Source organism: Anabas testudineus, chromosome 18 (assembly GCF_900324465.2).
Source record: "Anabas testudineus chromosome 18, fAnaTes1.2, whole genome shotgun sequence".
NCBI classification, from domain to species: Eukaryota; Metazoa; Chordata; class Actinopteri; order Anabantiformes; family Anabantidae; genus Anabas; species Anabas testudineus.
The window spans coordinates 23,621,135-23,636,734 of NC_046627.1; the positions used below are offsets into that span (position 1 = coordinate 23,621,135).

Consider the following 15,600-nt stretch of genomic DNA (forward strand, 5'->3'; position numbering starts at 1 on the left):
TAATACAGTGCTATTCTATATTTTACTATGTAGCAAACACTTCAGTGCTTTAAAATAAATTACAAGCATCTGTCATCTTGCCGCAGCTCAAATCTTCTGTGAAATCTGAAGAACAAAACAGAGCAAACTAACCCTGATTTCACAAGCTGTACTTGCACTGTGCTGATTTAAGTTATTCCTGTTTAAATTACATAAATATTTAGGTGAGACAACATGCTATAAAATATGAGTTCCTCCAAGACAGGAACGTCACAGGTACAGTATTCATCTAGTTTACTAGGGCCTACGTCGGCAAGTGCAATTCAGCTATAAATGAAGCAATCTGGAATCTAAAAATCTCACTTTGTATCTTCATCTGCGCGACTTTGTGGCAAATTTACAGTTTTAATTTTTTAACTTTATCATTTTAACTTTGTAAATTTACCCTTTTAACTGAAGATCCGCTGGATGTTTACGATGGAGTGGATGGGCCTCCTGGCTCCAGAGGATTGCCAGGTTACAAAGGACAGAAAGGTTTCAGAGGTACACACACACACACACACAGACACACAGAGTAAACCTTTGTGTGTGCATGAAATGACACAATAAACTAACAAAGTTAGTTTAGCTTAACTCTCACTCATTTCTCATCTGTCTTGCTTTATGTTTCTTTTCCCATTTTTTCCAGGTGATTCCGGGGACTGTGGCTGCGAAGGAGGATACCCCTCAGGGCTGCCTGGGTTACCTGGACCCAGAGGACCCTATGGCAGCCCCGGCTTAAGTGGAGGAAAGGGTGTGGCTGGTGACCCCGGTGCACCCGGCTTTAATGGTGTTCCAGGACCTACGGTAAGTAGGACCTTAACTCTACTTTGGAGATGAAGATGGATTTTTTGTTTTTTGTTGTTGTTGACAGGCCTCATGAAGGTTTTGGCTGCTGTAGTTGACAACTGTGTTGTAGTGTAATTTAATCAACAACGAAACTGAATGGAAGGTTCTGGAGCAAGGACACACGTGCCATTTTTCTCCTTCAGGGTCGACCTGGTGAAACAGGTGTATTTGGTCGTAAGGGACAGAAAGGGGAACCGTACTACCCCAACCAGGTTTCGGGATCGAAAGGAGACCGTGGAGCACCTGGACTAAGAGGAGCTACTGGTGAAACTGGAAAACCTGGCAGAGATGGATTTCCAGGCTTCCCTGGATCCCCTGGACCACCCGTAAGTAGAGTACAAAGGTTTTCATGTTCTCCATATACAGAAAAGGATTTTAAAACAACTTCTCCTCCCTTCCTCTTCTTTTCTCTGCAGGGCGACGCTGGCTTTGGTGCAGTCGGAGAGAAAGGTTTTCCAGGGTTCCCAGGGGCTAAAGGTCGTCCGGGTACCCCTGGCGAGCCCGGTATTGGCTACATGGGAACTCCTGGCTTTCCCGGAGAGCCTGGAGATCCCGGTATACATGGGTTACCAGGTCCACCAGGTTTACCTGGACCAAGAGGTGAGTGAAGCCACAGAGGAACATGAGAAGCAAATGGAAAGGAGGGAAAAGATGTGTGTGTGTGTGTGTGTGTGTGTGTGTGTGTGTGTGTGTGTGTGTGTGTGTGTGTGTGTGTGTGTGTGTGTTTGTGTGTGTGTGTGCCCATGACTACACATCCATCTCCATTTCATCTCACCATACATTCCATCCTCCACATGCTCTTGTAACTATAGCAACGTCATCCTAACACCTTAAACCATTATCAGGCGTTTCTAGGGGACAAACAGTTCCTGGTTCATCTGCCTCACTGAATCAGTCAACTCTCCAGGGCCTGAAGGGACAACATGGCTCCCTTCAAGCCTCGGCTGCAGCAGCGAATGGTTAACTACATAATTAATGGTCACCATTAATGTGCTTATACTCTTCTCCTGCAAACAATCTATAACCCATGAACTGCTTTCATTTTTAAGGGGTTGATTGATGAGAATTTAATGCTGTTTGCACAACAACTAATGTGCTTCTTTAGTCCCAGAGGAGGGGAGGCCATCAGAATTCACCAAGCTGTGAATTATTCCAAAAACCTGGGTTTGGTTTGGTCTTTTGAAGGGAAAATGCTGGTGTGAGGGGTTTTGTTTCTTCCCGTGTGCGCTGGTGTCTGCACACATATTTCTAAATATTAGTTTGATTTAGATTTTTTAGCTTTGCACATTCCACTGCATGACAACTCCCCCAACAAACTGTGGCTCCCAAAAAAGTGTAGGAGCCACTTTTTAAAATAAAGCAACTTTAGGCTGGTTTAATCAATTAACTGTGATCCGGGGGCATCTGGATTCAAAAGCACACCAACACCATACCAGCAGTTTCCTGACGATGTCATTCCGTTCTTCCTCTCGGAGACTAAATGACCCAAAGCCACTCACCTTCAGTATGACTCTCGAAGCACAGTGCTGAAGCTAAACTACTGATTCATTTTGCTGCTAATATGAAGGTTATTGTCACTGGAGCTGAGAGAGAATGACACAGCAGCAGAGTGAATTTGGTTCATTGCTGCCATGTTCATGTCATGTTCTCTCTGCTCTTATTAAGGGGAATAACCTATTTGTGGAGCATTTTTTCATTGAAGCAAACATTTTTAATATGCTTTTGCCTTAACTGAATGAGCCTTGAATTAATTGAATTAATTGAATTGAACTGATTTGCTGACATCTGTTTGATGAGAAATCATTTATGTGCTCTATTGGTGCATGAAAATGACCCTGACTTGGCTTTGTATGCTGCCATCTTCTACTCATCTCCCTCCCTCTCTCTCTCCCTCTCTCTCTCTCCCTCCGTCCATCCATCCCCTTATTTCTCTAACCTTCCTTGTGCATGTGTATCTGTCCAGGTGAAAACAGCTGTGGAGGGGTTAATGACGTCGGAGAGGGAACGGGTGGGTAACTAACTTTTTCGTCCACCAGAGAGCGTAACTAGTGACGGGAGAGAGGATCTGTGGTCCTAGTTTCAGGCATTTCAGCAACACCTGGATGCCAAAAATATCCCATGAAAAAAAAAAAAGGCTGCTTACAGAAGCAGTGGAGCAGGAAATGTAACTTACTCATAACTTAACAGATAGTGTCATATGAAACTACAGAGGGCCCAGCAGTGGTTTGACCAGCTTCATTCAGTTAATCAGATGTTGCAGTCTACTGTCTACATTGTTCCTGTGTGTTCACAGTGTAAACAAATAAAATAGGATGTTATAACTATGTAACATTCAACGATGCACTGGTCATATGGAGACGCATTAAAACATAATAAAAAAGCTTAATAATCTAAGACATGTTGGCCAGATTAGATTAGATTTACGTGACCAAGTCAAAGAGATTTTTACAATCTGGCAGCCCAGATGTTGTCCTTATTAATGGCAATGGAATGAATATCCACAAATAAAACTCCTAAGTAGTTAGGGGTCTCTTTTTAGAAGAGCTTTCAATACTTTTAACATATAAATATATAATAATAACTTGCAAGGATTTCCTCAAAGCAGGTAGTTGTGGGAAATACATCAGTCTCACTGACTGACAGTGGATTTTCACGTCTATCTGAATGATAATTTAGAGCAACACCACCTTCTTGAGTCGTGTAAATCTTCCGTCCAGTCTTTAACTAGCCTCAAATTGTTCCAAACATCTCCCTCTAATCAAAGCTGCTGAAACCTGGTGCATGTTTTTAAAGCCCTGCCTCTGCTAAAAGCTTTTTTTTTTTTTTACCAGTGAGGGTTGAGGAAGAAGGGAGCCAGTAGAAGTGATGGAACTGTTGGGACTGATCCTTAGACATAAACCCAACACTGAATTGACAAAACCCTTTCAATTTTTTAAACTGTCCATTAATTTGATGAATTTCCTACTAACGACGTTCAACCTACAACACACAGTAATTCTAATAATGAAACTCAGATGAACCTGAACAAAGGTCTCTAATGTGAAAGCAGTGATGGCATGAATGGAGGCGACAGACAATCAAGTCAATAAACATTTAGAAACAAACTATAAAAGTCGTTACTGGTACCATTGTTTGTCCATGTCTGTGTACGTGTGTTTTAAAGAGCATGTAAATTGCCGACCACTAACTTATATGTGAATGCTACCAGGCCAACTGCTCCCATGCACCATATCCGGTGAGGATGCAGAGCCTGGACCCGCTGGTCGCCCAGGAACACCAGGTAAAATTCAACAGAGGTTTTGCTGTGTTATTATTTTCTTTTCCTGACTATTTGCACGTTTCAAGATTGATGCACTGATTGATTCCGGTGAGTGTCTTTATAGCAAAATGAAATTATACTCATGACTAAAGTCCCACCTGTCGACACCTGTCAGGCCCTAAAGGTCAGCCAGGTTTCCCAGGAGAGCCTGGACGTTCAGGGCGTGACGGTGCCAAAGGAGAGAGAGGAGACCCCGGTTTTGGGGGACAACCTGGACCACAAGGTAAACGTCACTGAGAAATTAATCTGTTACTGCTTATCTTAATCTCTATGCAATAACTGTATAACTGTATATTTAATTAATAATTGTATATACTGCACATACTTCAACGTCTAAACATAGAAATGCTGCTTTATGTACACATATAATGTGAGTGAAGATGTCTACTTAACTATTATTTTTACACATGTGCACTTCTTTCTCCACTTCCTATTTATGGTTCTGGTTTGGTGAGTACATTTATTTGAATGGTATTACTATATAACTTATTTCTTCCATCCTTATATTAATCTTTGACTCCTTCTTGCTCATTCAGATGACATCATCTGGATAACCGAAGGAAGAAAGTTAAAAATGAATGGATCCTTTTGTGGATCACTGTCAGTACATTATATTATCTGTACCTGACCAGCGAAGTGACCTGACTTCATTCTCCTTAATCACCTGTACTGTTCCCTCCACTCGTCTTCCATGCAGGTTTCACTGGACCTAGAGGAGAACCTGGAGTTCCAGGTATCCCAGGACAGAGTTTTGATGGACCCAGGGGCAAGGATGGTATTCCAGGATTTCCTGGAGCTAAAGGCCAGCCCGGAGAGGTACTGGGAGCCACAGCTGGACCACCAGGATTTGACGGTTTTCCAGGACCCATTGGAGACAAGGGCTATCCCGGGACACCTGGAGCACCTGGAGCACCTGGTGACTCACTTTGTTATAAACTAAAAGTAGATTCAGAAACAAAAAAGCGACACAAATATAAATAATGTCCCAATACTGTTGAGTGCTGGTGAAAATCTACATTCTGGCCTAAAGCCAAATGTATATTGTAGAAATATATAAATGAATAAATCGAGGAACTTCTCTTCCTTTTTTTTTCTTTTGTCAGGTTCTGACGGACTTTCCGGTGTTCCTGGACTGAAGGGAGAGAGCGGAGTTAACGGTCTTCCCGGTTTTCCCGGCCTTCCGGGATATCCAGGGGAGCCGACTGGCTCCACTCGCGGACAGCCTGGAATTCCTGGTGAGAGCGGACTGAGGGGACCTCCAGGTGAGAAAACACAAATGTGCAACCATGGCTGTGTTTCACAACCTGGCTGACCAGACTTCAGTTGAATTTTGTAGGTTTTTAGAAGTTTTTTCTCTCCATGTTCCATATTTAAGTGGTGTATGTTTTTAATTAGTCTCTTCTATTTTTATTTATAATTCAAGAAGAAAAACAGACTCTTCAACTAAATCTTGGAGAAATCCTTTCACCGCTGGTCCCTTCACTTTTACCTGTGTTGGTTCATCCCTCTCTTTTTCACTGTATTTCTCCTCTTCTCCTCCTTGTCGTGTTTTTCCTTCTCTTCTCCCTCCTTTCTCCACACCACCACATCACCCCCATCCATCCTCTCATCCCTCCATCCTTTTCTTCTTGATGTTGGGTCGTTCACTCTAGGCTGCCAAGGTGAGACACTCTCTGCCATCTCTCATCCCTCCCTCCCTCCCTCCCTCCCTCACCCATCCACTCCATCCTTTGCTTCCATCCCTTCATCCTCGTGCCATTCATGCATTAGACCAAGTGCTTTGCTAGCGGCCTCGAGGTGCCTGCCTACTGACAATTTCTCATCTGTACATCAACAAATGTCCATCTGCATAATCCAGTTATTGTCAGGTAGTCAATGTGGGGGTGTGAGAGTACAACAACTGAAGAAATCGGGTGTTTTGTTTTTTTAAGATGCCAATACCAGTTAATGAGTAGCCTAACTTGTTCTTAGGGTAAATGATGCTTTAACATCACCTTTGAATTAACAGGATCAACTAGTAACCATTTAACTTCAACAGTCACTTTTCCATGGATGTTAAGAAATGTTCACTTCAGATACTTTTATCTGATACTTTTATTTACTTTACTGTTAAATTAGGGCTTAATTTAGAGTTTCTACTCACTGTAAAGTCTGTGAATCCAGAACATGTTTTCTAGCATATTTATCTGTCACTCTTATCATTGTTTTTTTAAACAGAATATTACTTAAATTAGTTTGGATTTGCTTCCTTCCAGTCTGCCATTAGTTTGGGTTCATTTCTTTATACTACAGCTTGAAACACATGTTATACATATACATAATGGTGTTTTCAGCCTGGTTTATTTTTAAGCTGCATTTTCAAACATTAGTTTAGGGCTTCAGAGGTTAACAATAGTCCACCAGAACTGCACTGACTCATAACAATTCATTTTCTAACCCTGGTATGGACAAAAACACAGTTTCCTCTTTGTTTTTTTTGTGGTCACAATGCTTCATCACACAGTTTTGTGTAATTTTGGATTTACTTCAGAGAGCACATACAGCTACGGCACTGGAAGGAACGCTTAGCTTATCTCACCACACGCAAAGATTCCTTCAGTTGCTTTTGAAGGGTGAGTGGTTTAAGATGGACATTTTAGTTGTGAGACTCAAAAGAAACACAACATTAAGAAATGGGCCTAGCGGTGGTTGATTTGGTTTTTGCAGCCAGAACTAATCCTCATAGTTAAATGAGTATAACAGTATATTCACATCTAATCGCAACTCAATTTGTGTGCAAACGCTATTAAACATTGTCGCCCCTGCATCGGGTCTAGAGGCTTTGCTACACTCTTAAAAGAATCTTTTATTTTCAGCACATCCGTGCATTGTCCTAGATTAGTGGCAGATTTACTAATTACCATAACCTGGTGCTAACGTTGCAGCACAGATGTGCTGAAAATGGGTTCTCTTAGAATGTAAACTAGTAGTGGTTAGTATGCAAACTTTAGGTTTGAAACCTCACTAATTCAGTCTGGAATTGCACTTGATGATATATTTTAATATAATATTAATGTCTAATTACAGATTTGATCTAGTGCCGATGTTTACATGTTTAAAATCTTTAAAACGTGTGCGTCAAATGAGCCACATCGTGCTTGCCTCTGTTCAGTGCAAGTGCAATTGCAGCAAACCAAGGTGATGAAATAATCAAATGGAAGATGTGTGTTTTTATTAAACTGTGTGTGCTGCCGTTTGTATTCAGAATGAAAATAACCAGTTAATTGATTTTATAGATTTTGTGATGGAGGTAAGTTTGTTTATTATGGCTGCTTATTTTTATGGCATTAAGTGAAGTCTTCTTGATGTTGTTCATCTTTAAAAAAAAACTGTTAATATTCATATTAATAAATTGTACATAGAGTATGTCATTCTTTTTCCATTATTTACGTTTAACATGTACAATATTCCTTGTCTGAGTAAACCTGTCTTCGTCTTTCCTTTGTCCTTCATTATCTATCCCATCACCATCCATCCATTGTTAGGTTTCCCTGGTAGAAAGGGAGAAAGAGGAGACCCAGGTTTCCCAGGCCCAGCTGGGATGAAAGGAGCCCCAGGGCAGCCTGGCAGCCCTGGGTCACAAGGGTCAAGAGGACCCCCTGGACCTCCAGGACTAGGAAGTAGAGACGGATTTCCAGGAATACCAGGAAGCAAAGGTAGGCTGGAGCCCATCTCCAGGAAAAATCTCCCCGTAGTGGCAACGGTACTCTTATTTCTGTCTCCTTCCACAGGTGAGAGAGGTTTCCCGGGACTGACGGGTTTTCCTGGAATACCTGGGCGCCCTGGTGGTCCAGGGTTTCCTGGAGTGAAAGGACTGCCAGGAGGGCCTGGAAGAGATGGATTTCGTGGTGGACCAGGAAACCCTGGACATAAAGGTAAAGAGCCCAGAAGAGGAATGAGGACAATAATCATCAGTTCAGAATGACTGAAGACAGACTGACTGCTGCTTTAGGAGTCATAAGGAGCCACATGATCTAAAACCAGTGAAGTAAAGACATCTACAGACAATTAGTCAAATAAACATCAATGACGTTTTATTTCTGTAGGTGAGAGAGGTCCTCCTGGTCTTCGTGGCCCGCCTGCTCCTTTTATTCCAGTAGAATCACTTGTAAAAGGTGAACGTGGAAATCCTGGAAGCAGTGGCTTTTCTGGCTTCACTGGGCCTAGAGGTAACGCCACATCTTTGTTTGTTTTTCTTTTATTTAACAGTGATGGATTTGTTGTTTCTGACATGTGTGTTGTGTTGTGTAATAACCTCATCATTTCCCTCCATGCTGCACCTGTAAACAACACTTTCTATCTGATTTCAGGTGACAAAGGTCAGCCAGGTCTGCCTGGTAATCCAGGTCTGCCTGGTCTTCCTGGTTTTGCTGGGCAGATTAAAGGACAACAGGGGCAGCTTGGGTTTCCCGGGCAGCCAGGACGTCCAGGTTTCCCAGGACCAAAGGGAGAAGCTGGAATCATGGGATTCCCCGGCATGTCTGGAGCAAGGGTAAGAAAACATTCAAGTGCAAACATGTGTCAGGTTCAAACGGTGCGGTTAAAGTTGTAAGATTACTTTAATGTTTGAAAATTCAGCTTAAAAATACATGCTGAAATTTAAACCATATGGCTTTCTTTCCAGGGCGATGATGGCGTTCCTGGTTTCCCTGGCATCCTTGGAGAATCTGGTCGACCTGGTGCCAAAGGTGAGCGTAAACATTGGGAAATACAGACCAAAAAAATCAAATATTAATAATTTAAAACATCCATTGACTCGCGTGTTTGGCTTCTCAGGTCAACCTGGAGATAGTTATGGTATTCCCGGAGCTTCAGGAGCTAAAGGTCTGCCAGGAGATCCAGGCTTCCCTGGTAAGACTCGTCCTGCTTGGTTATGGTAAAAACATCTGCATAGTTGCAACTAAAACATCTGTAAATAAAAACATCTGTTTCAATAACTGTCTCTTGTCAGGTGGACGTGCAATCAATGGCCCCCCCGGTGACAATGGCTTTCCCGGAAACCCAGGTTATCCTGGAGCAAAGGGGGCTCCTGGTGAAGGAGGACGGCCTGGAATAATGGGTGGGAAAGCGCTGCGAAGACAAGCTGATGACTTTCAGCATGAAACCACTGTCAGATATTAACATATTTATCTCATCCACTATGCAGGCTCCCCTGGTTTCCCTGGACCAAAAGGTCAGTCTGGCTTTCCTGGAATAAGAGGAGAGGATGGGTCTCCCGGTCTGCCTGGAGGGTTTGGAGGTCCTGGAGTCAAAGGTGAAAGATAAACCACTAATGTACTTTCATTTTCTGTTTCCAAAGGCAACACATTAACTCATGATCTCTCTCTGTTGTGCTTTCACAGGTTTGCCTGGATCCCCAGGTTTGCATGGGCTTAACGGGCTTCCAGGACCAAAAGGCCAGCCAGGAGCTACAGGCAAGGACCCCGTTACACACATTACACACATCAGATACATGTTTTTGGTGATACGTATTTTCACACCTAGCTGCGTTCATGCTATGATCTGCACAGTCAACAAATCTGAATGAAACACGTATCGTAGAACAAACTGAGAGAGCGTGGAAAAACCTCCTCTAACCGCTGCAGTTACAGATGTTGGAGATTAACTGCTGTTTTGAACGTTGTGTTGCGTCCAGGTGGAGCTGCACCGGGATTACCCGGCGCTCCTGGTATTCCAGGGTTGAAAGGAGAGAGAGGCTTCTCCTACCCAGGGGTTCCAGGCTTCCCTGGGCAGAAGGGAGCACGAGGAGAACAAGGTGAGACTTCTAAGAAATCATTTATTATGCGGGTTTCAAGAAGAGTTGAGACAATGTGTCATTCGAAAGCTGTCTACACATTTCAACTTCTCTATAATAATCCTCGCTGGTTTGTTTTGGTTTGTGTGTCAGGTGATCCTGGACGTCCAGGGTTCCCTGGTCTGCCTGGACTTCCTGGTGAGAATGGGAAGTCGAATATTCCTGGGCCTCTGGGAGATCCTGGATACCCTGGACTGGATGGAGTTTATGGTGAACACATTTCCTCAATCCAGTTTTCTGTTTTGCTTCTTTTCATTCCCTTCTTTTCTCTCTAGGCAGTGCGTGATCCTTTCCTTATCTTGACCCTGTTTATTTTGACCACTTCTTCTTCTCTCTTGATTTTAATCCTTACATGTATCTCATGTGTTCTCCAGGTACCCAAGGTCCACCAGGTCCTCCAGGACCACCTGGCCCAGGTACAGCTCAGGGAGACAGAGGTGACTCTGGGCTTCCTGGCTTCCCTGGTTCTCCCGGCAGGAAAGGAGAAGCAGGAGTGCCTGCAGGCCCTGGACTCCCCGGCCGCCCCGGTTTAAGAGGTGAAGCTCAAAAATGTGACGTGAAAAACCAAGAATATACCAAGTGTTTTTGTTTCTTAGTTATTAAAATACATAACGGGAAAACATTTTTTTACTTTTCAGGAGCACAAGGTGAGGCTGGTTTCAGTGGAGTTCCTGGTTTAAAGGGTTATCCGGGTGGCCCTGGTTACTATGGAAACAAAGGACCCAAGGGACCTCAAGGTATGAGGAGTTTAGTCCTTCCAGGTAGAATGTCTTCGCTCTTTCATCTACGACACGTTCACACGTTCATCTTGTATTTTTCCTGCATCCCCTCCTTCACAGGGCGTCCTGGTGCTAAGGGGATCCCTGGAGTCATAATATCTCCACCACCGCCACCGCAAAACCTTGGAGACCGAGGACCTATGGGTGAAAAAGGCTCCAACGGTTTCCCCGGAGAACCTGGTCAGCCAGGACTCCCCGGTCGTCCAGGTGAGTAGCAGAGAAGTCCAGTTTTTCTGAAGAGGTTTATCATCCAGCACAGCTGTTTTGTCTTTTCTTTAGTCTTCAAATCTAACTATAAACCTATTTTAGAACCACCTAGCCCTGATTTAACATTTATAAGTATCATATAAACTCTTAATAATGGATTTCCGTTCACTATAGTGTGAACCATGATCTGGTTAGTTCTAGACACATTGGTTCGTAAACAATTATATCTGCTTGTCCTTCTATCACTCCTGCGTCAAATACTGCTACAGGTCCCAAAGGTCGTGCTGGTTCTACGGGTAAACTGGGCAGGGCTGGACTTCCTGGTTTTCCTGGACCTGTTGGTGATGCCGGGTCCCCCGGTCTCCCTGGAGCAACTGGAGAGCAAGGTCATTATTCTGTTGATGTATTTATTATCAGCATTTGGTTTATTGCTGATTTGATCTGTCGATCTGAGCTCAGAATTAAACTCCTTCCTCAGGTCGTCCTGGTGGAGTTGGTCTCCCCGGCATCCCCGGCGGTGTCGGCCGGAGTTCGAGCATTGGCTACACTCTTGTAAAGCACAGCCAGAACGCCCAGGTGCCCATGTGTCCTCTGGGCATGGCCAAACTGTGGGATGGATACAGTCTGCTGTACGTGGAGGGACAGGACAAGGCGCACAATCAGGACCTCGGTATGAAAACACACATTTGATAATACTGATGACAGTGGTACAGAGTGGATCAATGACCAGCGAGACCTGTCCTGTCGTCTCTGTTGATAATAAATAAAGGTCAAATGTCTGGTAAATATTAGAATCTGTGTTAGTGGCTTTTTGACCTTCAGACTTTTCATAGTTTCATCTATGTGATTTCTAGAGAGTTAGTAGTTAATTCTCTGTATAACACACAAAAACCCACTTGGAAGATTTGCTGGATTCTCTTATTTAAGTGGACTATATTCCTGTCCAGAGACATTTGAGGATGTGTTAATGTGTTAGACTAATGCAGCTGATATGGTAAAAATAGCTGATAACATGTCTCTTGTCCCTCCAGGTCAGCCAGGGTCTTGCCTCCCCAGGTTCAGTACCATCCCGTTCCTCTACTGCTCCCCCAACGAGATCTGCTATTACGCCAGCCGCAACGACAAATCCTACTGGCTCTCCACAACTGCACCCATACCCATGATGCCTGTGGCCGAGCAGCAGATACGACCTTATATCAGCAGGTAATGTAACAACTTCATTTCTGATCTCTGTCCAACTTGTCTCATTAGTTGTAATAAGTTGCTCAATAATTATGTATTCCTTTTATCTAATCCAGGTGTTCAGTGTGTGAGGCTCCATCTCAGGCTGTGGCGGTCCACAGTCAGGACACATCCATACCCACCTGCCCCCCTGGCTGGAGAAGTCTCTGGATAGGATACTCGTTCCTTATGGTAGGTCATATATTTTTACTTTTTTTTTCTGCAGTCTCCAAAACCCAAGATATTAAGCTGACATTTATACAAATCAAAAAAATGCAGCAGAAATTCACGTGATAAGATCGTTTTTGGCATTTTGGCCTTATTTAAGTTTTACCAGTTAAATAATCTATAAATATTGTATCTCCGTAAGTAAAACAACAGCTACCTGTCCTGTGATTAACTACATTACACTGATGACTAATAATAATGTGGTTATTACTTGTATTTTGCAAAATGCAGAGGGGCACAGCTGGCAAGTAGATGGCGAATAGTGAAGCATTTGGCAGCTAAACAGTTATATTTTTCTCGGTGAAGAGAGGGAATATTGGTTTGGTATTGGTAAATAACATACAGTATATAAAATGCTGACTATTAATTACTAGAAATATGCTCCAAATGCTATCTTAATATATACAGGTGGACAATTGTGGTATATACATGTAATAAAGGTGCATAAACCCTGTCACTCTCCTCTTTAGAAAGTCTCCACAATAAATAGAAAATTATATTAGAAGGGTTGTAGTTTTTCTTTCAGCACTAAGTAAAATGTCTTCTGCTCTCCATCACAGCACACAGCAGCTGGCGCTGAGGGTGGCGGTCAGTCCCTGGTGTCTCCTGGCTCCTGTCTGGAGGATTTCCGTGCAACGCCGTTCATCGAGTGCAGCGGGGCCAAGGGCACCTGCCACTACTTTGCCAATAAGTACAGCTTCTGGCTCACCACTGTGGATCCCAGGCAGGAGTTTGTCCATTCACCATCGCAGGAGACCCTGAAGGGAGGCCAGCAGTTTTCCAGAGTCAGCCGCTGCCAAGTCTGCAGCAAGGTCTTGTAGTAGGAGGTGAAGGATGGAGATGTGGAGGGATGAAGGGAGGGAAACATCTGGAGGTGCTACACTGACACTCCAAGGAGAAAAAAGGAGTTGATGATGGAGGATGAGAAGATTTACTAGAAAATGTTTAAAAAAAAAAACACAAAAACACATGACTGACTGAAAACGAGGCTGCTTCAGTTTGAGAATTGAGTCAAACAACCTTTTCAAAGCTTTTTAAAATCCATTTAGGAATAAACAGAAGAGTTGGAGGTAGGACATGCAAACAGAAGAGCTCCAGTGCGATGACTCTTCTCTACATTATCACTGACAATGGTGCTATTGTTTATGTTCTTTGTGTTTATTTCGTGTCTGTTGCCTCGATCCGATTTGAGCTTGAATCATTGTCGGCTACCTCGGGCAGTGCCGCCGCCCCCTTTGGCCGGCACTGCGCCGCACTGCACCGTTTACACGTCACGGTGGGCGTCTTGCTTTAGATAAGTCAGTCAGACAAAAGAAGCCAGATACTGGTATGACTGAAAGTTGAATTTCAAGTGTTTTTCATTCTTTTGTGAACTGATCTAACTGCAGCAGACGGTGTCCTCACCTGACCCCGGTTCAACCAGTAAACTTTGCCTCTGATGTGTTTCCCTGACTACTACAACCACTGTAACGGCACTAATGTTACAGATGAGCTTATGTTAAAAGCTGTCCCCATGGCTGGTCACACTGCAAACCCCTGGCTAATAGTTTTGTAATCTGTGCTTAATTTTTTATTGAACCCTGGACAGTATTTCTCCTAAGGTTGTACGAGCGAACGCCATCCGCTCGTGAAGACTAAAGTACGTTATAATGTAATGTAGAGCAAAAACATGCCAAACAACCAGTACAGTCTTTTAACACCAGCACTTTCCTCAAAATTACTAAAAGCAACAGCCAGTAATGAATGACTTGAACGAGGCCACTCGTTCATTTATATTGCACTGATGTGAACTCGTGTGTTACAGCAATGAAAAAGTAATAGGGGCAAATTTCTTCTACGTCTTCACTTTTACATGTTTTTATCGTTATCTTAAGACCAAACTAGTGTTTTTTTTTTAATCACATCAAACCCTTTATTCACACTAAATCTGCAGCAGAAAACAAAACGCAAGCTCTCTTATATAAATTTGTTAATTATTGTTGTACATAGTGCTTCCTGTATTTTTCCAGTAAAGTGTGGTAGTAAAGGTTTTTTATTCCGTTAGCTCATCACCTCATTCTCATTTGCTTTTTCCACTCTGTGTCATTTCACTGTCCTTGAGTAAGAAAGAGGTCAAAGTGTCTGACTTTAAATGTAGATTTGTAAGATTGTGTCGGCTAAATGTGCAGATTTCAGTTTGTTCTATTAAAGTTCTCACCTGAGTGAAACTGGACAACATCAGTCACTTTCTCCTCTTGCGATTTTATCGTCGGACAGTGAAAACTGCTGGGAGACTTGTAACCACTATGACCACTATGTCTAGCACATAGCTCTGTCTCTCTGCTGGTTGCCCTGACTTTATCACACTTCACTTCTTCTGTTTTTCTTTTATTCACGTATTTTGTCTGCATTTGTTGTTTTGTAATCTAGATTGTAATTATTTTTGCTTACATCGTGATACTATCCCTTGGTGTTATTTACTGAGATCAGAGGGAATGGGAAGATGATGATGTGTACATTAAACATTATGAAAAAAATAAGCCCTTCAGATGTTTTATATGAAAAATATATCCATCACTTATGATTTAACAGACAAAGCTTTTTAGCTTCACCCCATTTTCAAAACCAACTTGAAATGTTTCACCCAGTAACAACCTATAAGTGCCTGGAGTAACAGAAATGAAACTCAGTTTTTCCTCAAAGAGACTCTATGACAGAATCTGCTAATGACATGTCTGTTACAACATTATGTATTTCTGTGCTCATACACTTTGAAATAAAGTATAAGTAACTGAGAAATGAGGAAGCATCATGTGTAATTGTTCTGTACGACTGCAGTGGATTCAAGGGTGAATAAAGTATTTCCATGAAAGGAGCAGATGTTGCAAATGTTGTTATATGCAACCTCCAGTGGGGTCATTACATGTGTTCTGTTATGTGTAGTGTCAAGTTAATGTTTGACCATCAGGATTCTGTGTGACTTGTAAACCAAATTAAACACATTAACACCTTGTAACTTGACACTGATTTTGTTTATATATATTGTCGTTGTACAACACAGTAGCTGTCATGTAAAATGTAAATACGTTTTTGGATCTGGAGATATTAACATTTTTAACCTCGAACAGTTAACTAGGCATGTGAGGTGCAGTGTATGAGATAGGCAG

At 42.7% G+C, this 15,600-nt stretch overlaps 1 protein-coding gene across 4 annotated transcripts in view; it reads left to right on the plus strand.

Annotated features, from left to right (window-relative positions):
* The window catches only part of col4a6 (collagen, type IV, alpha 6), an 86,629-nt gene extending 71,394 nt beyond the window's left edge, over positions 1–15,235 (plus strand). For 3 of the 4 annotated variants that reach the window (XM_026352476.1, XM_026352474.1, XM_026352478.1), the window contains 28 exons: positions 439–522; positions 668–825; positions 1,011–1,193; positions 1,284–1,467; positions 4,076–4,147; positions 4,302–4,409; positions 4,884–5,102; positions 5,290–5,448; positions 5,839–5,847; positions 7,711–7,881; positions 7,957–8,100; positions 8,272–8,394; positions 8,536–8,717; positions 8,850–8,913; positions 9,002–9,076; positions 9,177–9,284; positions 9,372–9,479; positions 9,568–9,639; positions 9,861–9,980; positions 10,113–10,229; positions 10,394–10,555; positions 10,658–10,756; positions 10,859–11,005; positions 11,275–11,391; positions 11,484–11,675; positions 12,037–12,208; positions 12,304–12,418; positions 13,015–15,235. In XM_026352476.1, the coding sequence (XP_026208261.1) occupies positions 439–522; positions 668–825; positions 1,011–1,193; positions 1,284–1,467; positions 4,076–4,147; positions 4,302–4,409; positions 4,884–5,102; positions 5,290–5,448; positions 5,839–5,847; positions 7,711–7,881; positions 7,957–8,100; positions 8,272–8,394; positions 8,536–8,717; positions 8,850–8,913; positions 9,002–9,076; positions 9,177–9,284; positions 9,372–9,479; positions 9,568–9,639; positions 9,861–9,980; positions 10,113–10,229; positions 10,394–10,555; positions 10,658–10,756; positions 10,859–11,005; positions 11,275–11,391; positions 11,484–11,675; positions 12,037–12,208; positions 12,304–12,418; positions 13,015–13,275 (3,725 nt within the window). In that variant the 3' untranslated portion in view covers positions 13,276–15,235. The remainder of the gene's footprint in view (positions 1–438; positions 523–667; positions 826–1,010; positions 1,194–1,283; positions 1,468–4,075; positions 4,148–4,301; positions 4,410–4,883; positions 5,103–5,289; positions 5,449–5,838; positions 5,848–7,710; positions 7,882–7,956; positions 8,101–8,271; positions 8,395–8,535; positions 8,718–8,849; positions 8,914–9,001; positions 9,077–9,176; positions 9,285–9,371; positions 9,480–9,567; positions 9,640–9,860; positions 9,981–10,112; positions 10,230–10,393; positions 10,556–10,657; positions 10,757–10,858; positions 11,006–11,274; positions 11,392–11,483; positions 11,676–12,036; positions 12,209–12,303; positions 12,419–13,014) is intronic. The other variant, XM_026352477.1, reaches the window with a different exon arrangement.
* The last annotated feature ends 365 nt before the right edge of the window (positions 15,236–15,600 follow it).